Here is a 25,475-nt window from a genome sequence, read left to right on the forward strand (position 1 = left end):
ATGCACTCCTATATATCTCACTGTCTCCACAACCACAAGCACAACTGGGACCTGGAAATCTGATGAGGACAGTCCACCTCCCGTCCTTTATCACTTTTATTAGTTTTAAGAATACGTGCTTATAAAAATACAGTGAAAGATAGCAGCAGGTAGGACAAGAGCCCTTCCTCATAAATCCTGTTGTTCAGTGCACAGAGCAGTCCGTGCTGTGCCTTCAACGTCCTCCTCTTGCAGCAGATTGTCCCTGACCTGCTGCGTTTCTGCTAATCCCGCTCTTGGTTCAAAGGTATACAAAGCATAAACTCAACCAAATGTTTTGCTAAGGTTATCTCATCTCCAGCCCTTTACAAAATGTGCAAGCTAAGCCTCCCAAAAGCCTTGTGAAGCAGATAAAATCTTCATTTTAGACTTTGGAGAAACTGAGGCACAATAGCTTGCAAGGAGGATGAATTTGCAGCTCGGTCAGTAAGCCAGCAGACTCCCCGTCCATGGGTCTCACTTTAGTTATGTCTTTAGCTTTATGCAACAGTATGGGACATGTCGTGGATCATGGCCTCTATGCTAGGTGCTGTACAGACAGAAGAGCAGTGACAACTGACACAACGAGCCCCAGAGAGCCTCCAACCCTACTACAGGAGCTGGCAGGTAGGGCTGGAGGAACACAAAGGAGCAGTGTATGACGCCAAAACAGGAAAGAGAGAATGAGGTCTTGGGACTGTCACTGATATACCATGGGACAGGAACAACCAGCTGGCATCCTGGGGAGAGCCAAGGAAGAGCAAGAGATCCCACCCAGCCACACTCTGCCTGGGGCTTTCCCTGCAGAAGGGAGACGATGCATGGCACAGGCGAGCCAGGGTGCCCTGCTGACCCATGTGCTTCATCCTCAGCATGTTCACCTCCTTTTATTTCACTGCCTTTGTGCTACACTGCATGCTTTTCTAACAGGAATAATTAAGTAATTTTTCAGTGCTCCAACATGGGCAGTCTCAGTTCCATGCTGCTGAAACAAAACCTGATCTTCTCCCCTTGTCTTTCAAGTGACGCCCAACCTGCCCACCTGAGGATGAAGCACTTGTCCCAAGTTTCACCACAGCAAACAGTGACCCAAGATGTTTCTCAAAGGCTTCTGTTTCCAGCAAACACTGCTAAATTTTTAGCTTTTAAATCTTAGGGCAGTTTTGTATATGCAAAGACAAATCTAACTGTGGAAGCAGCTGCATACTGAAAGAATGTTTCAGCTCACTAAAACTTGCAGCTGCTTCACCCACTTATTTAATGGAAGGGCTAGGGTAAAAAAAATCATCTTCAGGAGCACTGCACTTTCACCCCCCCCACACCTCTACATGCCATCCCAGTCTGCCCAGACCACCATGCTCCCCGAGCCCCAGCTACCTCCCTGCAGCTACCTCGTCACTTTGATTAACAATTAAGGTCACTGCTGCCAACTGGATTTTATGAGTATTATTATTGTGAACCATTTCTTTTATTTTTCTTTTATTTTTTAATGTATCACATGGGCCACTGGGACAAATTAAATACAAAATCGTTCTCTGCCATTTAGGCAAATGGCATACTTTCCCACATTTTTAAAACATAAACATCATAAATAAAATATTAAGCTGTCGAACTGTCACTGAATCTTCCTCCTGCAGTAATACCCCTGGAGAAATAGTTACCAAGTCATTCTTTCCCTGGGAGCTGGCACAGGCCTCTCATCTGCCATAGAGAGATCCCACAGAGATCCAAAATAATCAGTGCTGCAGGGGTCTGGTCACAGCAGGAACAGCTGCCACAAGATCCTAAGCATAAGGGCTATCACCGCCACCCTAAAATAAACTGGGAAGAGCAGAGGCCATACAGTTGCAAGGAAAAGCCAGGTGGGTGCTGGATTCTGGCAGGGGAACAAGCCAGGCTGCACAGCACAGACAAACCCCACACTTAGTGAGGGTGTCTTCCCCCAAAAAAGCATCAGCACTACCACCTGCACTTTCTGTTCCATCTTGTTTTCAGCACCCCAGGTATTTGCAGAGTCCCAGGGAGAGGAGCTGCTCTGTAGGCTGTCAGAATGGAGAGCCCAATCCTCCTTCACTTCTCCTGAAGAGAAGAAGATGTTTTAGGAAAATAAGAGCATTTCATAAGCTGTTGAACATGACAACTTCACCACTGTGCTCGCTGTGCCTTCCTGGACTCGAGCTCCTGATGCCAGCAGCTGGGGTGGTCTGGCTCACAGGCAGCGCAGCAACCTCGGGGAGACCATGCAGCCTCCTGTGCTGTGTTCACTTGCGTGCAAACTGACATGCAGCCATCCAGCGTAAGAGCAGAAAGAAACCTATATAGCCACGTTCCTGATCTTTGCCCCAAAAGGCAGGAGGACTCAAGAGTGAGCAACCTGGCAAGAGTCAAACAGTAAGGAGGCTGCTGAAATGAGCTGTGGCATCTCATTAAAGAGTAGGCCTTCTCTCTCCATGCCACAGCAGGACATAAAATCAAACCTGTACTTCACAAGCCCAACAAAAGGAAGTAGCACTCTTCCCCCTCTTTTTTTTTAAAAAAATTTATTATTTAGGATCCACCTCGATTCTCAAAGCTGCATCCCCCAGGCTACAAGACCTGCCTCCAGACAGGCACACACACAGGAGCCACGTGGAATACCATTTTTCAGGGACTTATATCACTTATCAATCCACAAAAGCTGCAGCTTATCCCAGTTGTGAGGGAAACAGCATCCCCTGAAAGCCGCACACAGAGGGAATGTGATAAAGGGATGAGAATAAAATCATTCATGAATGAGTGGTGAACACCAGCTGGCACCTGCTTTGCAAGACTCAGATATCCACAGCCAAAGGCAACAGAAAACAAATGCAACAGAGCGCACTGTTTGGCCAGGTTAGTCAAGTCCACCGGGGTCTGAAGAGCATACATCAAGGTGGTCTTACATGGTGGCCAATACAGGCATGGCCAAACTCACCAGTTCAGCTACTCAGAGAAGCAGGTAAACCCCAACCACTGCCTATTTTCTGGCTAAAGAATAGGAGGGAGTCAAACGATTGACATCTTTTCTCGCCAACTTGCTCTATGCCTACAGACACCTCCTGTTCTCAGCAGCATGTCACGGAGGAGTCTCCCGCTTGCTTTCTCACCACAGGCTGGTGACGCTCAGTTCAGTGATGTTTGCAGAGCATTTAGAAACCCTTTGCTACAAGGGAAAAGGACGCCTTGATCTCATCTTCCCAGTGCTCATTTTACATGGTTCAGCACAGAGGTAGGGAGCAGCCAGGAGAGCTGAGCCCAGGCAACCTGAGCCAGTATTACAATGTAGGGTCTCTCAGCTGCCAAACAGGAGGTCACAGAGGAGCTACACAGGTCACAAAAGTTGGCAGGACAAAGTTAAGCAGATACTTGCTCCAGAGAGCAATTGGGCACCAGCCTAACTTGATTCAGAGCATTTAACTAACAATACTCTTCTGTCTTCATCTTCCAGGTGCGTTGCTGCTTTCCTGCTGCTCCAGAGAAGTCAGCAAGCTGGAGAAGCCTGCAGGCAGCCTCACATCCAGCTTCTGACTGGGAAATGGGATCAAATGCTCCCATCTTCAGCTCACAGTCAGCCTACAGCAAAATTCCTCTTTCAAAGCTACCTACCAGCCACCCCCTGACTAAGAGGCTTTTGCCCACACACCAGCAACAGCTTTGCTCTCTTCAGTGGGACACAGGTACTCTAGGTGAGCTGCCCATGGTTCAGTCTTTAGAGAAGAACAGAGTCCTGAGCTCTCCCCATTAGCACCTTGCTAAAGCAGAGGAGCAGCATGTAGCAAATGATTAACCGCCAGAATGTAGTGTGGAAATAATGCCAAAGCCCTTTCAAAAGACACATTGCACAGCTTCTGCCTCTGGGAAGCTTCCAAGGAGCCAGAGGCAACCTCCTGCTTGGGGGAGCCAGAAAAGAGCCCAGGGAAGAAGTCCATCCTCCAGAACCCCCCCAACACACAAACCAACTGCCAGACGTCCCAGGGCTCCTCCTAATTGATATGAAACTATGCTGTACTCCAGAGAAAAAACGCATTCCTAGGACTGTGGTACTCACTGGTGTTTCCACCCTCTGTGGCAAGCGTAAGGGGAAACATGCAGGGGCTCAGCATGCCACCAAGTCAGCCCTGACCTTTAACAATTTCTGCATTTCTATTTCAAGCATCTCTAGGACCTATCTGGGGAAAGGCTATTGCAGAAAGCCCTCATGTCAAGATTTCTGGATATAAAGCATGGATCTGGAGGATCACTATTAATGTACAAGATTTTTCTGAGACACTGACCTTCAACAGCTTTCCCCCCAACTTCAATACTCAAAGATTTCCCTTGCTGACTCCAGAAGTCAGACATTCATATTTTAAGTTTAAAGTTGTGCTAATAAACATGAGGTCAACAAATAACAACCCAGTTGCAAGCTGAGACTATAGTTTTTACCCAAGGTGATTTTTATCCTTCCCATTGGGAGAGAATAAAGACAAAAATCACAACCCCAGAAAGCACTTCAATTTTTAAAACCCATGCAATTCACCTTCATTCGCCCAGGATTTGAAATGTCACAGCAGAGATGCAAGAGCAGAACTCTTGGACTCGCTCACCCAAAAGACAAGATTTTTTTCTTTTGCCCAGACAGAAAAGCAGCCAATTTTAGAAAATTGAAAAAATATTTTCCAGAGACCCATAAGTCACATGAGTCACCCTTATTTGCACGAGCCCAAAACTGAACTCCAACACCATCACTCATGCAGAGCAGGGGAAACCAAAAGCCGGGATCAAAATGGGCAGCTTGTCTCAGAGGCTCTGCAGAAGGCCAAAGGACACGAGAAGCAGGCAGAGCACAGGCACGCCTCCTCTTACGCAAGACTGCCATTGTATATTAAGTCAAGTAATCTAACTTTGTGGGGAATGAACTCAGGGTTGAGGGCTCTGCACTGCAAAAGGACAGCTGCTCCTCTATATTCAGCGTTTCTCCAGTTGAAATGGCACATTTTCTGCACCGGCTGGGAGAGGGTGGTGGGCACTGCCACAGCCCGTGCACCACGCACCCAGGAGCTGGAGGAGGATGCGTGCTGAGGACCGGAGAAGGATGCGTGCTGAGGACTGCCTGCACAGCTACAGCCCCTGTGTAATCAGCCCCTCAGAGGCCGCAGCCAGGACAGCTCATTACTCGCCTCCCATTGCAGCAACGCCCGTTGGGCTCTCTGACAGCCAAGCATAGTTACAGCAGCACAGGTCTTGCATTGCACCCGCATCCCTCTCACGGCAACCCACCAAACCCTTGGGAAACTGCCCCGCATGCATGAGGGGAAGCCCAAACTCCACCAACACTCCTGTTTCTTCTCTGTGCAAAAGGATTGTGGCAGGTCAGGGTGTGATATTTCCACCACGCCCCACTGTCAGGTGCATCAGGAGAGGGTCCTCCTTCATCCCAGCTGCTGCTGCCTGCCAGGGGCACCAGGGGAGGGCACATCCTGGGACCCCAGTTACAGAGCAACAGGAAAGGCAAAGGATGATAATTTTTCCCTGCTAAGGGATTTCAGGCATGGAGCAGAGCTGGGATGCTTTACAACATTCTGCAAGCAGGACCAGATTTGGAGTGGCTGTTGCACGGCGCTATAGCTTGTAAGGAGAGGCTTTGTGGTTAGCCCTGAGCGCATACTGCCTCCCCCCAAACAGCAGCAATATAACAACGTGCGGCGCTGCCACAGCATCCTCCTCCTGAGGATTTTAAGGTGCTTGGCAGACGATGTGGATTCATGTAACCTCACAAGCCCTCTGAGAGGGAGTAAAGTAAATGCAATAAAAAAATGTAAGGGATAAGTGGGGGAACGGAGAAATAAAACTGCCAGAGCAGCATGTTCAAGCACGCGCAAGAAATCAGGGGCAGCTTCTCTCGCCGCTAAGGTGGAATCCGACCACGGCAGCACTCCAAATCCTCCATTTGTTCCACTCGGCCCTGGGCAGCCTGAGAGCACTTCCCAGCACGCCCGAAGGGTTCCAGCGAATAACGGCTCCGCGCAGAGCTCCTCACTCGGGAGGCACCCTTTTCATTCCCAGAGTTCTGCTCTGCAGAGGGTCTCAGACCAGAGCAGCCTGAACTGCTGGCAGGACCCAGCCCTAATTAGCAGCAAATAACATCCTCACTCTGCCCCTGAGTCTCAGTTTTGACTTTTGAGTTTTCACAGCTGCAAGCGATGGCTGAGGGTCTTAGCTGAAAGGTTTCCACCCTGCTGCCCGAGCGCTGGGGCTGCTCCCACAGCATTTTCCAAACACTCAGGAGGCTTCCCAAACACACACGACTGCCACCCACGCTTTACAGGTGGAGAAAAGAGAGACCCAGGCCAAAAATCCCAGTGCCAGTCAAGGAGGGAAGCGGAGAGACCCAGCGCCCGGCCCCTGCCCCAACTCTAACCAGGCTGCTGCTTTGTTCGCTTCCATGTGTGTGTAACCGGCTCATAAATGGATTTGCAGTCAAAGAGTGACACACAGTGCAGTTCCCAAACTGCTTCAGCTGGATCACTCCTGGGAATGGTATTGCTGGGCCACTTTTGCTCCGGTTTAATTTTTATGAAGCTATTGCCTTGAGTTGAGAGAGCTTTACTGGTGCTGTCATACAGGCTGAAGGAGGACAAACGTCTCCATGGACAGAGCAAAAAGGTCCCCATCATCCTTAAATCAGGAGCTCGATTTTATCGCCTTGCTGAACCCCCAGGTCCCCAGGGAGGGCAGGGTGCGAGGCTTTCGATGCAAATTTGAAATAGCAGATCAGGGCACCGCTACCACCCCTCGGGTTAGGAAGGAGCCCCGAGGGCTCCCCCAGTCTCCCACCCTGCCCAAAGCTTAGCCTAAACCCAACTCGCTGACTGCTGTCTCTGGTTTAAAACAGGCAAAACTCGTGAGCTACACCCAGGTCCCCCACTTGGCAGCAGAGCGGAGGGAGCCGAGGCTGGTACCAGCTGCACCGAACCCCGCAGCAAGCGCCGCTGGCAGCCCCGGCCCGATGCCCAGAGCCCCGCTGGCCGGAGGGAGCGCTTCTGAGAGAGGTCACGGCTCCTGTCCGGCCCTGATGGGAAACAACTGCCATCACATACATGTGTGCGTGTGTGTCTAAGTATGTACGCGCCTCTTGTTCGCGAACCAAGAACCTTCCAGCTGTTTCACCCCCCTTTTCCCCAGCCCAGTGCAGCCGCTCTCAGCCGGAGGAGCAGAGCCCGGGCGAGCCGGCGCGAACAACTCGTCAGTACTTTACCCACAGCGTGACTCTATTCCCCCCCCGGTTTCCCAGCCCGCTCCCCGACTGTAACGGCTGCCATGGTGACGAGCACGAATGCTCAAATAAATGCCGAGCACCCCGAAGGCGAGGCGAAGCCCTCCGCGGCGCCGCTCAGCCCCCCAGCATCCCTCTGCGCCGCGGCAGGGCGGGATGCTCGGCGGCCGCCGCTCACTCACGCTGAGGGGGACGGTCCTCTCCTCCCGGCGGAGCTCCAGCCTGCCGCCCGCCGCCCGCCGCCCGCTCCGGGCGCCGCCGCTACCGCCCGACCTGCCGCCGGCCGCCGAGCGGGGCTTGTTGTCCTGCCATAAGTAGTAGAAAGTGCCCAGGATCCAGGCGACGGTCAGGATGGCGATGGCATTGGCCCTGATCCTCCTCATGCCGAGCGCCCCGGGGGAGCCTGGGAGCGCTGCCTCGACGGGCAGGGGCGGCTGCGGGAGGAAGGAGGGGAGAGGCGGCGGCCGAGCGGAGCGGCGGAGAGGAGCGGCGGCCCCCCCGCACCGCTCCGGCCCCGGCCCCGCACCGCCCAGCCGCCGCCGCCGGGTCCTAACGCCTCGCCCCCCCCTCCCCGCTCCGCCACGGGGGGCGGAGGGCTCCGCGCTGCCGCCGCCGCCTCCTCCTCCCGCCCCGCGGCGTGGCCGGCGGGGGGAGCAGCCGGCGGGGTGAGGATGCGCCCGGCGCGCCGGCTGGGGCGGGAAGGGGGTGGTAGCCCCGATGTGGCGGCAGGGCCCCCCCCCCCCCCCGTGGCGGGGACGCGGTCTCAGTCCCACCAGTGGGGCGCGGGTGACACAACAGCCTGCCCTCCAGCACCGCTAGCCCAGCTCCTTGCCCGTGGTGGCCCCAGCGCCACACCATGCTCCTTGCCGTGAGGCAGGCCGCCAGGAGCACGCCGTGGCACCCCACGGCACCCCACGGCACCAGGGATCTCGGCACCCGCCCCGTGAGGACGGACGCATCTCCAGAAGCATCTCGCGCAGAAGGTGTGGCGGTTCACAGACTCAAGGCTCTTGGGCCGCCCAGGATGCTGGCCCAGCACCCACTCCCATCGCTGCTGCGCCCAGCGGTCACCCCTTGGCACCGGGGCTGGGCAGCTGGGCCAGCGCTACAGCCACCAGCCCTTCCCAGCCCCGTGGGAGGGGAGACATGGCCGCGGAGGGGCAATGATGATACACGTCCACATGACAGGGCATAGCCGAAGCTGCAGCTGTAAAAACCTCGGCGATTCCAGCCCCATGGACAGCTTAGGCCACAGACCATCCAGCTTGTGAAACCAAGCTATGTTTGGGCACAGTGCAGCTGCTCTGCAACTAGGGCTCAAGGGTTTGAGAGAGCAGGAGGAGGTACCCAGAAAACTCTACTAGTGAATATGCTGCTTAGAGAATGTGGATGCCTCCAAGACACCTGGCGAGGGGATTAGAGGATTTGAGTTACAGCACAGAAAATGGCAGCAGGGCTTCTAAATGACTTTTTTAGCCTACCTTCCTTCTGGCCAAAATGTAATTACAACCTGCCCCGCTAAATTGCCCTTTCAGGTTTACCTGCACATCCCTTGTTTCCTGCAGCTCAGTGCAGTACAAAATTCATCTGTCAGACTTGAACTGTGCTAGCACCCAAGGCAAAGCTATTGCTAGGACCACCACAGCCCAGGGCTGCAGCACGGCTCCATACCAACGACCCTGCAAAACACACCGCACTCCCAATGCAGAAAGGTGTTACAAAGCACCTTACATCCTCCTGGGTACCTTTCCCAATAACCCATCAGCCACCTGCAGCTTCACAGGCTGATCACAGCCAGCAGCAAGGGGAAGTTTGAGATACTCAAGGCAAAAAACAAAGTTCTCCAAGGGATTAACAAAACCGTACTTAGTAGAAGCTGCCCAGTCCACACCTGTCCCAGTGGTACAAGTAACCTGCAGAAGCTGGGCTCCCACTGTTTTAGGTCTCTTTCACAGTCCTACAAAAAAAGGGCGGATACTCTCCTATGTGGGTTTGGATCCAGCAGCTGCCTGGGTCGCAGAGAGACGTGAAGAGAGGTACAGCTGTACCCAGGATTCAGAAAAGGGAAAGATACGAGAGAAAGGCGTGTTCATGTCCCTGTGACAGCAGAGGCAGCCCCATACACTGTCTCCTCTTTCACCACTGTGCAGATCATACCAGACTTGGTATACCAGAATCATATATCATACCAGAACTTGCTTGGTTCCTTCTTAGTCTCTTCATACCGTCCTGTAGGATTCGCTACAGAAAAGCAAATTCAAATAGTGATGGAGAAACATGTGTAAAACAGGAGAAAACCCTCTGCCCCAACACTTGAACTAAACACATGGCCTTCTCCTGCCTTTCCAAGCACACTGCTTCCCTCTTCCACTGCAGCCATTCATTTTCTTCTTCCATTGCCCTCTCTGCTAGAACACCCTATAAGCTGCCACGCTGTCACTGTTGCCTCCCCACACCACATTTCACCACTTTAAATCATCCTGATGGTGATCCCTACCCCACAAGCATCTCAGCTTCAGCCAAGCCTGTAACAGTTGAGAGCGAATCCAGGTTCTCCGGGGACAACATCATTTCGAGCACTCCTCCCTTTCCAGAGCAGATATCACCTTCAGGGCAGAGATGCCTTGCACTCTGTTCCCTATGTAGGACAAGGGCTGGAGGAGCCCTGTGTTTTCACAGCATTGCCACTTCAGTTTTGCAAGTGCAGTCTAACGTTTGCCATCTGCTAATAAATCCCAGCATCTTGTCCATACTATGGTACAGGTTCACCCTCTTAGAGCTGACCCCAAGCCACTTCCCTTCTGGAGCAGGCACCGACCTCTGTGCTAAGGGGGTGCAAAGCACTGCCGGGTGAGCCAGGGAGCAGAGTCATCTGGTCCCGCTGTGTCTCAGACCTGCAATCGCTGCCCAGGGAAAAGTGCCAGCAGAGAGCTTGGGCTGTGTTGGCACTTTACCTCTGGTGTGCAGGGAGGTGTACAGGGCAGGGCGGCACTGCCCGCAGCAGAGTTCAGCAGGCAGCTGCTTGCACCCAGCCAGCCCTCATTGCTGGAAACATCTTACACACAAGCCCTGAAAGCTGACTGCGTGCTGGTGGGTGCTCTCTGTCATTAATGAGCTCCTACTCCTGGGGAGGAGGCTCCCCAGCCCTCAGCAGTGCTTTCTCATGCCTGCAAAACATGCTGCCAAGAGCCCTCTTTGCTATTCTGCCCCCATCACATCCTGTTATTCCCAGAGCTTTGCCAGCAGTTCAGAAAACAGCACAGAAAACCAAAAACTGTGAGTTTACTTGCTCATACTACCTGGGTAATGTGGCCTACTGACAACTTACACGAATGACTGGAACCCTCCTGTGCTCTCCTTCATTAAATCAGTTCATTAATTACAAGAAAAACACAACCCAGAAAATTTAACTCTTTCATCTGAGGACTCCAAATTCCTTCAAAGGGATGGTGTGTAGGTAAGTGTCAGAAACAAGCAGAGACCTCTGTAAGCAAGCTTCAGCAGAGCCCTGAACAGAAGTCAGATCTGTTGTAGGAAGGACAAGCTGAAGTTCAAGGGGTCTTTTTTTCCTAGGAAACAGTTGCTTTTACTCCCCTATCCCTCCAGGAGTCAGCACCAGAACACACAGGTTGTTCCTGCGGAAAGGCAGCCAGAGTGCTAGGTAGCCAAGCTCTGCTCTGGCCCACAACCCTCGCGAAGGGCACAACAAAAGCACCAAGTTACCCACCCTCAGAGCTGTTGGCAGAGCAGCTCGTGCTTGCCCACAGGTACCCAGCCCAGCACAGATAAACCAGATTTGCAGAGAGCCGTTATTTACATTGCCTAAGCTTTGGGAGCTATTTCAGCTGGAAAGGGTTAGGGAGTGCTAATAGGGACACTAGAGCTGGCTGACCTGAAGGAGACAGAACCTTTGGCACAGCTCCAGCAGCAAAGGCATGTACTTCTGTTGCACTAGGCTTCCACATGCTCTGAAAGTGTCTCCACAGCAATGTTTCATCTTCAGGGCCCAAATACCTCACTGCAGAATGACTAGCTCCCAGATCCAAGCTATTGGTACCCAAGGTCCCATATTCTGCAGTCAGAATTTGCAATGATTTTACCTCTGACTGTGGAGCTTTGCTCCAGAATCTCATCTTTCTTTTAAAAGACAATACAGTTCTATCCTTATGTTTCTACATAAGGGAATCACTACCAATATAAATTGTTCAAGTATAGCTTTACTGTGAGCTGCAATGTTGCATGCAGATATTGGAGCCAGCCCCATCAGAGATAACAAAGAGTAGCAGAAGCAGTCTGGCACAGAGATCTCTACTCAACAGAGCCTGCAATGTAGACATACAATGAATATTAACAGTGATGATACTTCACTGCTGATCTTTGCAAAAGTATCAGCTAATTCAATAAATGCCCTAAGAGAAGCAGCCTTAGAAACATAATATAATAAACAAAACAAATCAAGATTATACAAATCTCACAGCAGAATTATGGGGTCTTACCACCATACTTGTTCTTTTTCAGTTTCCTCTGTAGCTGTTCCATGTTAGAGATGCTAAGTCTGACATAAAATCTAGCTGAGCTTTCAACTATGAAACATCTGGACAATGCCAAAAGCTTTTTCCTAGAACTACTATGATGTGAGAAATCAGGTCGGCTATATTTGTGGCCTCTGGGCATGGAAGTGCCATCCGAAACACGAACATAAGGTCTGTCTGGACTCTGGAAGCAGTCTGAATAAACTCATTCAGAGTTTAGCCAAGAATATTTAAAGAAAATTAGCATTAGGGTTCAAGGGTCAGAGCAGGTCATGCACCAGAGAGAAATATAAGTGGCGTGTTACCCTGCTGGGATGAGAGGACCTGCGAAGGGAGAGGCAGCTCTGGCCAGGAGCTGAGCTCTACCTTGCATGAAAGTATTGTGCACCCAGCTGGGCTCCTGCCTGCTTGCTGCAAGATCCAGACAGTCATGTATTTTGAAGCCAAAAGGGACAAGGACATGAACACAGCATAGCTCCCTATAGCCCTCCAGCCACAGGAGTTCTTTCTTTGAATTCTCACTCCAAAGCCCATCCATACACACAGCTGAGACAGCTCTTGATACTTTCCTTGGCTAAGCCTCTGTCATGGCTCCTAGCTAAACTATGCAAGGGAAGAGCAGCCTCAGTTCGGGTGTTTTTCACAAGAGAACACTCCTCAGAGAGCTCCTTCTGCACCAGCAGAGCAGGACGCTTGGGAGATGCCTTAGAATGGTTTTCTCTGAACTTGCTGGCACCAAGTGGCTCCTTCCTCCTCCTCTGGCCCATCCCTGGGCTGGACACTTGCCCTCCCTGGTGAAGCTCCTGCTCTTTTCCCAAGCAGGGTCAATGGCCTGCCTCCAGGTCAGGAACAGGTGGGTAGGAGTGGGTGAAAGCAATTTACCTGTTGATGGGAGAGGACTCAGAGCTCATCCCTGATTTCAATTCAGGAAAACTTCAGGAAAAGAAGGGAAAAGGGGAAATGTTTGTCCCAATGGACAGAAAGAGCTGAAGTCCTTTCCCCATAATGGAATAAAGGCCCCTCTGATGGTCTGACCATAGCATCTCACCATGCTCTTCATCTAGATCCAAATCATACCCCTGTAAGCCTCTGAGACATGTTTACCCATACCATAATGTCAAGATGGTAAAGTGTGTGCCATTGCCCTCCACCGCATGGTTGCTGAAAAGAAAAACGTTATCTGCACTACTTATCTACATTGGACAAATTCCTAAACTGTCTGAAATACTCTCCTTGTCTGAAGGAGCTTTCTCACACTGGTCAGAGCACGTGGGTATGCATGTGGGTTTCTGAAAATCCATTTTGCTGTGCCTCAGGTCATATATCACCCTCCACATCCTTGGCCTCGGTCACCACTGGGAAACTACAAGGTGCACCAGAAGTCCAACAGCTTGTCTTGATCATGCCTTGCCTAGAGCTAGATACTGTTCATGCAGTTTCCAGCCCTTCACCCCCGACGCCATGGCCACAGGCACCATAAAAAGGCCAGACAGACAAATCACTCTCCTGGGAGTGGCTCCATCCTTAATTTATCCTGATGCCCATTCGGAATAGCTACAGAGGGTGGATGCCAATTAGTTCTGCATTTAACAGAAGTTAAGCTGCCTAGGGCAGCATATATGCTGACCAGGACAGAAATACCTTCTGGGTCACTGTTTCTGGCCAGCATGCAAACAGTAAGGTGGCGGAGGGGAATGACTCAGGACCAAGTTAAGGCAAATAGCATATAGTTAACTGGAAAACAGGATTTCAGTTGCTTTAAATTGTACAGTTAAACATTGTCTTAAGTGCTATTTAAGGTCACTGTAACCTTAACGTTATTTTCATGAGCATGTTTCTTAATGAAAATTAGAGCATAGAGAAGAATTTCCAGTAAGCTGTAATTAACAGTGCCACATTGCACTTGTACTCTTCAAATATGAAGAGAAAAACATCTGCTGAAAGGCCAACAGTGGCAAGATGAATCTCCTTTGACAGTGTGGAGGAGCCAGGAAAATCTTTAGAGATGATTAGCCAGGGTTCAGGACATCCCCCTCACCCCTCTGGGAGATGGGGCCATTAACCCTCTCTGAGCCAGGTCACCCACCTGCCTGCCACTGAAAGACAAGGCGCAGCCTCAGTGAGGAGTGAAGTTATGGCAGAATCAGGCAGAAGCTATCAACAGCACTGAAAAATGCTCTAAATTCATGCACTCATCATGTAATCTTTTAAAAGTGCAGGAACAGAATAAATATTTAAGTAGCAATAATTACATATTAATACAACTTATTAACTAGAAGATCCACTTATAATCAACCTGATTCATTTTATGAGCCTGAAATAAATTTTTGCTTTCCCTCCTACCACTTTTCTTATCTCCTTTTTTCACCCCAAATCATTTGCTTCTCTTCCTTGCTGCATCTTGTCTAGGACATGGATTTATTTCCCACCTTTATGGTAAAGCACATAGCACTTTTTCTGGTGCTCGGAATTAATTAACAATAAAATCTTTTTATTACGATCTGACGACAATTTGGTCTCCTTTATTGGCAGCCCATCACAGCACTGACTGTGACCTGAACTGCAATTTAATCCTCATAGAAATTCAAAGCTTTTACAGCTCAATGTAGCTACTAGGTTAGTGCTCATAACAGTCCTCTTGGCTGCAAAGCAGAAGCAGCTTGAAATGCTCATCTGGTAAAATGATGAAGCTCCTATCTTCCACTACAGAGGAATTCCATGTGAAAACACAACAATCTGGGAAATAACCTGTGAAAAATATCCTACTCAGTTTCTCAGGCATCCCATAAAAGGGGCTTGCACCCTGCACAGCAGACTGGGTTTCAGTCGAGTGCAATGAAAAATGCTTAACGTTCCTAAAAGTCACATCAATATATTTATTTTTGAAGCTCTATCACTCAAAATAGCCAAGATAATTAATGGAAAGCTTTCCAAAAGATTCCAGCCCTGGCACTAAGCGTGAGAAACTCCAGGCTGACGGGAGACCAGAAATAGGATCCATGGATCAGTCAGTTCCAGAGGCACTGCAGTGCCCTGCAGCGAGCCTGATCCTGTAACCTCTGCCTGCTGGGATCAAGATCCATCTCCTGGTGGCAACTGGAGAGCATAAAAAAAGCCAGGGAAGGGGCTGGAGTCCAGACGACATCAGGCATCCTTGTAATGTCAGGAGCAAGCTCCAAGCAGATCAACATGGTATTAAAGATTTATCAGTTTCTACGTTTTCCATTTGCATTATATTAGAACATCTTTACTCCCAGGGAGGTCAGCAAAGGGGACTTCAAGAATAGCAAGAATATTTATTGAAATGGTAGCCCCAGTGGAACTGCAACCGATAAAAGCTGCTGACCTGCAGCAGGCTGGCAAGTGATTATGTCAGTCAGGAAGACACCAGGGTGCTCCATGGGGCAACGCACAGACAACTCCATCAATATAACACCATTTCTGATCTGAGATTAAGGTACACAGTTTGAGCCTGGCAGCACCCCTTTCCATTGCAATCACTTCAAACAACGATCCAGGTATTGCTAAGCTTTCACAAATATGCTACTAACTTATTTTGAAGCTCTTGCCAAAACAGAGCTGCTGTCCTCTGTTGACTTTATAAAGTCATCCAGCATAGAATCCCTTGCACTATGATCATGCAGGTCCAGTCGTTTTTGGATGAGAAACCCTCAGCAGTGACAGCTCTGCTTGGCAAGACTTGGCAATTAAATCCCTGCACAGCTCCAGCCCCCAGCCTCTGCCAGTCAGCAGCCTGTGTGTGGCATACCCACCCCTCCCTGTTCAGCCCTTCTCATTCACTTTGTTGGGGTTTCAGTATTAGCAGTGTTTCTCTCCCACGTTGGGGTTAAGCACAGGAGGATAAGAAAGCCAGGCTAGCATGCATCATACCACAACCCAGAATTAATGAAGCACAAAAACACAACAGCAGTTGGGTGGAACCACCTCCCTGAAGGCAGCTGAGATCTCAGCGCAGGCAGATGCAACCTCCTTGGCTGTAGGCCTGACTTAGACTGATGCTGCGAGGTGCTGGGAGCACTTCGCTCCAGCTGAAGGTGATGAGGGTTTGAGGGAATTTGCTTTAGGGAACTGAGTTCACCTTATCCTTGTTTGGTATCACTGCTCTTGCAGGCCTTTTCCAGCCCTGAGTCCTGCAGCAGGCACACGGGGCTCCCCAATGTACAGATTAGATAACACAGAATGAAAGGAGATTTGGAGGTGCAAACCTGAGGACAGCGTTTTCCTCCAAAACTCCCCAGTGCTGGTGCCTGAGATAACAGCCTCAACATGAACACACCTGACACCATGGGCTATCTATTACAAAACATCCCACAGGACTGCTAGAAAATGTAAAATTTGGGATATAATTAGCAAGAGCATAAGTTACACTTGACTGAATGAAACCTCCCCTCCTAAAGGTGAATGCTTTAGAAGTGCTGAACAAAATTACCTCCACCACATTTGCATAGAAGGGGAGATGGGAATAATGAAGTAAGAAATTCCACTATTTAAGAAATGACCCCTCATTTTTGCTGGTAACTGTCTCCAGGATATGAATGCAGAGCTTGGCAATGAAGAGCTGTCACTGTGGAGCACAGCAGCCAGAAAAAGGAGTGAGAAATGAGAGAAACTGCTTAAGTCACTGCAAGTGGAAGTGGTACTCTTTCATTTGAATGCTTGCATGTCTGCAGAGATGCTCAGCACATCACTGCAGCATTTTCAGATACATCACTGCATGAATATACATGTGTGCACATGTGTTTCATACCCTTAGATTAGTTTAAGGTGTAACTCAAGTTCACAGCAAACACTACTTTCTCTAGTGCTGGCTGAAGATGAGGAAAATATCTCCCACGGGGGCTAAGAGCCATTGCAAGCATGACCATTTCTGTCTGAAGGTCACAGCAAGATCAAAGAAATGTACCATCTCTAGCAAATATATAACTACTTGAGCATGTAATTCCTCTACAAGCGTGCCCACTGCAACATACCTTTCCCCACAGAGAGAGGATGAAAAAGGCTCTGTGTGACAATTATAATCATATTGCTTAACAGTATACTGAAGAACACTTACAGGTTATTTTAGCGCAGTAAAAATCTATATAGACAAAAAATAACCATATCAATAGGCCCAAGCTTTAAAGCCCCACGTACAGCTGTGCACAATCTCAGCCTACAAATGGTTATGCGACCATTCACCCGTGTGATGCCAGCTTTTCCTGCTCCATAGCTAGCTTTTTCCTGCTCCAAGCAGCCAGGCTCTATCCCAGCTCCAGTCCAGGGCAAGGTGAGGCCCCACCATTGCAACACCTCAAACAACACTGGGCTCTCACGTGCCATGTTCCTGCCCTGGCTTGGCAGCAGCAGACCCTGTACCTGTGCCTCCAGGGACAGGAGGCAGCTCTTCTCTTCCTGACACCCCCACAGCAGGCACAGAGGGAAGGAGGCACCACCAGGTTCCCTTTACCATCAAGTCGAGGGAGGAGCTCGATGGGATGACAGCTATGCCTCGTAGGGCTGTTTAGCCCCTGCCAAGCTCTGAAGGATGGGTTTGCTTTAGCAGATTTCCAGCCCTCAGGGACTTCTGCAACCTCCCCAAGATAATCCAGGATAAACCAGATTTTAAATAGATTTTATCTGGTTTATTTTTTCTATCTTCTGCTCTCTAAACATCACGTCCTCATTTCTCTCTGAAGGCAGCCTCGTTGTGTTTGGAATTTAATCTGTCCAAAGATGGGTTGCTGCTCAGACCTCAGTAGTGGCAGCTGCACCCTCCAAGCTATGGCCCACCCTTGCCACCCTTATGAAAGTCAGCTTTGAAACCTAACTTTAAAATTCATTCCCCATGTCTAGGCTTTATAGCATCTCCCAGGGCATTTCCTTCTCTTCCAGTGTTTGCAGTGAGACCAAGATCCAGATTTAAGATGGTTTGCTGTTCAAGATTTCATTAGACTCCGCTCTGAACAGGGGTGCCAAGAGGAGCCACATTTCACACCTCTCAGCTGGGGCAGAGCATGTTGCAGCTAATTATTTTCAAGGAATGGCCTGAGATTAAGTCCTTCTAGTATTTGCAAGGAAAAACCTGCTTCTTATTCTTACATAGTATAAGTAATAATGTTTGTCCAAAAGGAAGAATGGGAAGAGATGGAGCAAAAATGAAACATGGACATTTGCATGGGAATGGGGAAGGAGTCTTGTTCTGTTTCTCAGAAACTACCCTTGTAAATTGTCATTTTTTAGGTGCTTTACAACAAAAGCATCTGTAAATCAGTAAGCCAGCTGCTCCTCTCTCCTTTGCCAGCTCTTCCTTCTCTTGCAGAGGAGCTAATACTCTAAAACTGGGCCTGCCATGTATAAACTTATCAGGGCATTGCAGGGGTTTGGATTTGGGACTGAAGAGGGTATGGTTTCACTCAGTACAGAGGCAGGGGTCAGATGTGAAGGTAGAACTGAGATTTCAAAGAGATAAAGCTTTCCTCCATGTGAAGTATGCGGAGAGATGGTCAAATCTGAGATGTTAGCACCCGTGAGTCCCTCTGGTTTGGGAGCATACCTGCACCTTTCCCATGGACTTTAACTCTCAGGAAAGGAGAAGCTCAGTCAGCTGTACTGGGGTAGGGCTACATGTTTCATCCTTAGGCAGACTTATCCCTATATTTTAGTCCACTCATCAGATCCCATACATAAGCTTATTGTGACCCCCCTCAGGCCTGGCTCTTTAAATATCCAAAGGGATAGAAAATGCCTGCACAATGACAAATTGAAGAAGGACTGTGCATAACTGCAATACAACATGCAAGATGTCAGCTTGAAAATCTAGGCTTTGTCCCTGGCCAGCCTCATTTTCCTCAGTCTCTCTTTTCACTGAGAGACATCAGCCCTCAAATAGCCAAACATTCCCTTTAATGACATATAAATAAATAAAAAGGATATATCTGAAAGGATGCTGCCAACCACATACAGGTGAAAGCTATCCCATTAACACAGGCAGGCCCCTGAGAGCAGTCCTGGGATTCCATCACCATCACCAGGTGCTCTCCCCGCCGATGGGGGAAGTTTACATCCTCAGAGTGGACTAGGCTGAGCCCACTGCATGGATAAGAGGATTGCTTTGAAGGACAGGGACAGCAGTCTCAGTCTGGCCTGGGCCAGGGTCCCTCCTCAGCAGCTCCCAGCCAGATACTCTGCCAGGAGCATCCCAAAATGTTTTTTGTCTGTTCCAGTGGTGCTTCAGGAGATGAACCCTGCATGGCACACCAAGAATTGCCTTGGCTTTAGCTGCCCTGTCTCTGAGGCCACATCACTGCAAATGGCCCACCAAGTGGGAAACCGGAGCTGTAGGGACAGTGTGGGCAGGCTCGTGACAGCTGCTGGACGCCCCTTACGCACAGCCAGTGACCTGCTCCAGCACAGCTGGGTCAGCTACTGTGCAACTGACTTTGTTCCTCCAGGTCTGGGCTGAATGCCATTTTTCCCACAGCAGCTTAAAGGATAATCTAAGTGAGTTCAAGCCTCTTGCTTTGAGCTATGTCTTAAATTGATTTGAAAGCATCAAACAAAACCAGCTTAAGGGCTGCCCCATGACTGAAACGAGTACAGATTTGTGTGGCCATCATCTCACCACTGCCCTCGCAGCCTTAGTGTTCACCCACACCTGGAGGTGGCCTCTGCCAATCCATGACCAGTGCACACAGCAATGAAGTGCAAAATGATATGATGGCTGTGGGACAAATCCATCCTGTGCATCCCCCTGCAGAACAGAGGTGAGACACTGTCAGAAACACACAGGTTTTCTTCAGCAGGTTGTCTGTGCACCAGAGGCAGGAGAGCAGTGAGAAGGGAGTGAAACACAGCATGGGAAGATGGACCAAGTTAAAAAGAAACAGATGGAGATTTGCAGGACAAGATGGAGGACAATCACCACACTCAGGTAGAAAAAAAAACCCAACCCTTAACGGTCAAGGAGAAGCAAATGCTCTGCTTCTTCTCATCTCCCTCCTCTTGCCTTCTCCTTCTTCAGGTTCTTCATAGTGTCTGGATCAAAACAAAAAGGCCTAACAATAAGCAATGTGAAAGTGTAATCAACAGCGAAGGAAGAGAAGTGTTTTCAGCTCACTAGCAGAAAACTAGCCCTGTCATTAAATAACACAGGTTGACAGCCTCCTGTGATGTGAGGAAATGGGAAATGAAAGGTCTGAGCCAGTAAAGCTGAGAATGACAAATGGGAATCACAATGAAAAATACTCGATGGATCTGGAAATTAAAGTCCAACCTCCCAGAGTCTCAGAGGAAGCCGCAACGAGAAAGGGCTTGCCAGGGGAGCAGTTTTGGGGAAAGGCAGGAGTTCCTCGGCCAGGTGTCCCATGCGTTGCAAGGAAAAGGCAGGAGGCTGTTCCTCTCAGGGGCATGCTCAGCATTGCCCTGGCTGCTTTGGGACAAGCCCACTGCAAAGGAGAGAGTCCAGTTAACAGAGTGAGCAAACAAGAAGTGGATGGTAAGGAAGAAGAAGAAGTTGGATTGCTCTTACTGCAGATGAGGCAGGACAAAACAGGGTTGGTGAATCTGGGATACCATGGGAGAGGAATAAGAATAACAGAAGATCTGCCAGTTATTTGAGGTGCAACTAGCACCATATCCATCTAAATCTGAAGTTGTTTTAAATCACCTGCAACAGAAATTATTTGTGATGGCATCAGATTGTTAGGTCATTGCCCATTCATCATGAACTAGGGCTCACACAAATTTCCACGTTAGGCCACCAGCCATTATAGTATAAATAACAAAACTTGCAGTTCATTTTTGGCTCAGATGCATTTCTTTCATTAATAAAACATTGGAACCAGCAACCTGGCACTGCCTTCCAGGGACTTAACTGAGGCAGACTGTGCACATTCATCCATGTGCCTGGTTTTTTTTGCCCTCAGACTGAGCAGAAGTCAATAAATGAGATACAGCCAGCACATCAAGATTTAGAAGGTTTTGCAGGTACTTCTGATTTTGTGCCTCCACTGATTTTGTCATTTCTTGGCCTCAGCCCATGTGTCATGCTTTGCTGGGGATTTATTGAAGTCAGAAGTTCACAGCTTTGAGCGAGATTCAGAATATAGTTTATGGATGCCAAAGAGGTCAGAAATGAAGAAGTGGTACAGACAAACACACCTTAAGGAAAGTACTTTCCTCCCTTCTCTGAAGACTGACCAGCTGCGGCTCTGAAAATCCTGTTCAGCAGCTTAGTCTCCTTAAAACGTCCCAATCTCATTCTATTTCTGTCCCTGTGCCCCCAACTATTTTGTTGCATTTAGGAAACATTTTTTTCAGCACTATTACACCATTTCCAGCTGTGCTGCGTTTGAGGTACAATGCCTTACCATCACCCCACCTGCCTGAAGCATGAGCTCAGTAACTCGGGTACCAGCAGCCCTTTCTAGGGACTTGAGGTTTCAGAAATTGCAAGAACAGACTTCCCCAGGGGAGCTGTCTGAAGGAGCAGTGATGCATTTCCTACATTCGTCCTGTGTGTTTTGGGTCTCCTTGATGTGAAATTAACAGGGAATAGGAGCAAAAGGTGGTGAAATTATTAAGTTCATAATGACTTAAATGAGAAGCGAAGGAGCTCTGTTTCCCAAGACTGCCTCTGACTCCTTTGCTGCTGAGGGAGGCTGACTCCCAGTGCTGTGACAACCTCCCACCTCGTTTCAGTGACATTCCTGTGCCCAGTTCCTCAGCAGGCTCCTTTGTACAAGTCTGCTGGGTTGCAGCAGTGGTCCAGACTGTCAGCAGTGCACAAATGCACCTAGCCAGGAGCCTGAGGCAGGGACACCCAGATTTAATGCCTTTTATTCTCTGTTGTCAGAAAAAATATAATTTACTCACTACACGTTTTCACTGGTAAAATAAGTAGGAGCTTGTTGATACACAAGTAATACTGCTTTAATATACTGACAGTGTCAAACCAGTGCAGCTCCCTCAGGATGGACACAGCTGCCGGATCTGAGGTGTTTATAGCACTGCATTGCCAGGGGAATGAGCTACAACCACATAACAGACCATCACACTCCCCTTAGCAGCATCAGATCAAATTTCAGTTAGATAAACAAAAAGACCGTCCAAAAATCCACCCCCAGTCAAAATAATAATTAACACCATGTAAGCAAGGTCTAAATTTCTGGCCATCAAAACAGAGACAGATGCATCCAGAGGATCTTCTTCAGACAGCGTGTAGAGGCTTAGAAAATAGGTCACTTGATGCATCTCGGTGGACATTAACTGGCATAGCACGTATGGACCACTGACACTTAAGTACTTCACTGCTGAAGACACAGCCATGGTGTTCCTCAAGCCTGAACAGATGATATCTGCTCATCTGTCTCCTTGCCACGACTGTCCAACTCCCCAGCTGGCTCATCATCAAGTTACCTTACCAGGGTTTTGTTTGCACAGTGCAGCTGTTGATGGGCAGGAATAGTTTCAGCAGAGGCAGTAAGGACAACAAAAGCAACCTGAATTCCTTTTTTGTCTCCTCCATGTCAAACCTGCAGAGCAGCAAGTCTAGCACACATCTGTAGAGGGAGTTACTACTCCTCTGCCACACACTGTAATTGGGAAGTCAGGTTATGTGTCTCTGACACTATTCCCCACATAGTGTTATTAATCCACTGACAAATACAGGGAAGAGGGTGGAGAAGCCCTTTTTGCCTCACCAAACTAACACACCTAGAGTATTGAAGTCTTTGGCGTTAAACCATGCAAAATAGCTTGTGCAGCATACCACCAAATCTGCCTGAACACCAGCACTTCATTCCACAGATGCCCTTACCACATTTACCATTACTCCCTGCATCTCCCATCCTTAAAATAAATGAGGAGGCAGCTAGAGAATAGAGTACTTCAAAGATCAATCCACATAAAGACTTTGAAGTTTTTCCTTGTAAAATGTTTTGTTAATTAATCAACGGTCCCTCCACACAGGAGCCTTTCAGAAGCAAATTGAAGCAATGTCATATATCGATCAGAGTCTTTCTCTTCCCACTTCAAACCCTGAATACATTTTGGGAATTCATGTTGGTAGAAACACGTGCAGCCACTTTAGCTGACATTTTTCAGACAGCTGACTCATTGAGAGTCAGTCTACTCACTGCTGGGTATTTAGAGAGGGGAACGTGAAATTAAATCCTGATGACCATACAGTTCATCCTCAGCAAGGCAGGCACTGCCACATGTCTTGGTGATAGGAGACTTGATAGAAAAATTCTGCTTAGCTCTTCTCAAACTACCACAAGAAATACCAATCAGTTTTCACCCTGAAAAGATGAACTGTGAAAAACAAACTACCTATGGAGAACTAAGCTCTCACTACTGACCACTAAGGTCAGAGAAATTGTCTTGAACTAACTAGACTTTGGCTCCAGTCCAACACAGCAATTCCTACATCCCCATCCTTGCCCTCATGGATCATTTGGGGTATTTTTTTGCAGTGTGCCTAACACACAGCACCTCATGGCTTTTGGAATGCCCTTCAAATCAATTGTGTTTTCCAGGCTTCCCCCTTCATCTTTGTTCAGGATCTAAGTATAGTCCTGTAAGGACAGAAGTGACAAAATCATGCCTATTTTACTGGTATGTATTTCCCATCCTGATTCCAGCACAATTTGTTTCTTTGTACAGCAGTTCCACTTAACTTTCCAGGGGGAAAAAAAACCAAACAAACACAACACCAAAAAATTCCCCCAACCCCCAACAAACTCACAGGGATTTATAGAAAAATAAGACTGGTGAGGTTACCGACTCCATTGTCTCCCCTAAGTGAAGTTCTGAGATTTTAAAAAACGAGTGCTTATTTAGGAAGATTAAGTTTGTTTAGGTCTGGAAGTCTGGTTTTGTGTTTCTTCTCAAGGGAACAGAATTTTTGGAAAGATACTGAGTTGCATTTTTCAAAAAAATCCTCTGTCTTATGTGTCGTTTTTTGAAGCATTTGACTGGAAGAGCAAAGCACGGTGCTAACACATAGTGCACACAGCGAAGGAGAGGAAACACGTGCCAAGGTCACCTCCTCAGCGGTAGCAATGGCAAGCTTCACAGCAGTGATATAAAACCTCCCTCTGATACAGCTACTTTTTAAGAGCTATAAAAATCCAGAGCAGGCACACATTAATTACAGCAGTTCAGAGATAAGCGCTGCATGTCAGTCTTCACAGCAGGTGACTGAAGGGCACGTAGAGTGTATGGGAGAAAAATGCCCATGGACAGAGTTAGCTAAAATATTTTAGTTTTTATCACCTCCAGGTTTGTCAGTGGGCAGCACAGATGGTTTGCAGCTGGAAAGCCAGTCGGTGCGCTCTTAAGGAAGTAACGTGGCCTGTGTCACGAAGCAATGTGTACCATGAGGAAACCTTTCTTCCTGACTAGCCTAAATCTCCTTTGTTGACATTTAAGTCCATAATGTCCTGTCCTAGCTAGATTAGAAAGCAGACCATTAAAATCCCCCTCCTCTTCACCACAATATTTTTCTTATTTATCTCCTTGGCCCTCAGTTCTTTGTTTCCCCTGAGCTAGACAAACTCAGTTCTTCTGGGCTTTGATCGTAAGCCACATTTCCATGCTGGTGTGCGCTGCAGAGCACAGGACGCACCTTTCAGAGTGGCAGGTCCTGAGCAAAAGAGGAAGTGAGGAGGACAAGGACTCATCTGGGCTTCCCTCAGCTCCTTTCCCGCCAAGTTTAGGGCAAGGCAGGCTGAGAGATGATTGAAGTTATTACCCAAGTGCAAACCTGCTAGCTACAGCAATTTCTCTTCCTTGTCGCTGCTGCAGCCCATCATGAGAAATAAGCTTTTGCTATGAACCTACCAACTAGCCACAGCTGGCAGTGAAACACATCCAACTAAAGGATGATGGCTAGCAGGAAGTCTTTTAGGTTTTAACTGGCAATTATTCCAGTGAGGTGAAAGAGATAACCCACCTCTTTTAGCTGTTACATCTATCTACCTGTATTTACTCCATGACTTCCTTGTCCAAAGTTGCAGCAGGGCTTCCACACTGCTGGTAGCAAGAGCACCCTCCAATATTCCACTACACACTGGAAACCCTGAAAGCAGTGAAGTGGAACTGGGGGCATGGAACTAATGGGGACAGAGCGCAGCGGCATTAAGAGTCCTAATGCCCATTTACAAGGCAGTGAAAAAAAAGATATTTGGGTATTCTTGAGGGTCTAATAGTCAGCACCACCTATGGCTATCATGCACAGCACATGCACAGAACATGTAGTTTTCTCCTCCATAATCAATTTGTCAAGAGACAGGCAGTCTAGTCTGATATTTTCCAGGGGTCTGTAAGGATTTCTTAAGTTCCAATTTTACTGCTTGGACCGACTCTTCTTCTAGTGTGGGGAAAATATCAGTAAAATGGAGCTGATCTATAAGACATCAGCACAGCACTTTGAGATATGCAGCTAAAAAACAACTAGTATCACTACCCATATATCACAGGAGAACCAGACAGGGAAAGTAGAGGGTGTAACACTTTTAAAACATATGGAAAACATTATCTGAATAGCAAAAAATCTGACATAAAACTACACACACATAGCTCAGATTTGGGCTCTCCACAGCCCATACTAGACAAGTAGGGATAATGATTATTAATTTACAGTGCACTGA

At 48.5% G+C, this 25,475-nt stretch overlaps 1 protein-coding gene across 4 annotated transcripts in view; it reads right to left on the bottom strand.

Annotated features, from left to right (window-relative positions):
* Positions 1 to 25,475, bottom strand: part of GALNT16 (polypeptide N-acetylgalactosaminyltransferase 16) — a 97,590-nt gene that overhangs the window by 71,277 nt on the left and 838 nt on the right. For 2 of the 4 annotated variants that reach the window (XM_074909701.1, XM_074909704.1), the window contains exon 1: positions 7,474 to 7,842. The exons of 1 other annotated variant lie outside the window; for it this stretch is intronic. In XM_074909701.1, the coding sequence (XP_074765802.1) occupies positions 7,474 to 7,674 (201 nt within the window). In that variant the 5' untranslated portion in view covers positions 7,675 to 7,842. Of the gene's footprint in view, positions 1 to 7,469; positions 7,843 to 25,475 lie in introns of those variants that run through there. One more of the 4 variants, XM_074909702.1, reaches the window with a different exon arrangement.

The sequence above is a fragment of the Athene noctua genome, chromosome 6 (assembly GCF_965140245.1).
Source record: "Athene noctua chromosome 6, bAthNoc1.hap1.1, whole genome shotgun sequence".
Classification (NCBI taxonomy): domain Eukaryota; kingdom Metazoa; phylum Chordata; class Aves; order Strigiformes; family Strigidae; genus Athene; species Athene noctua.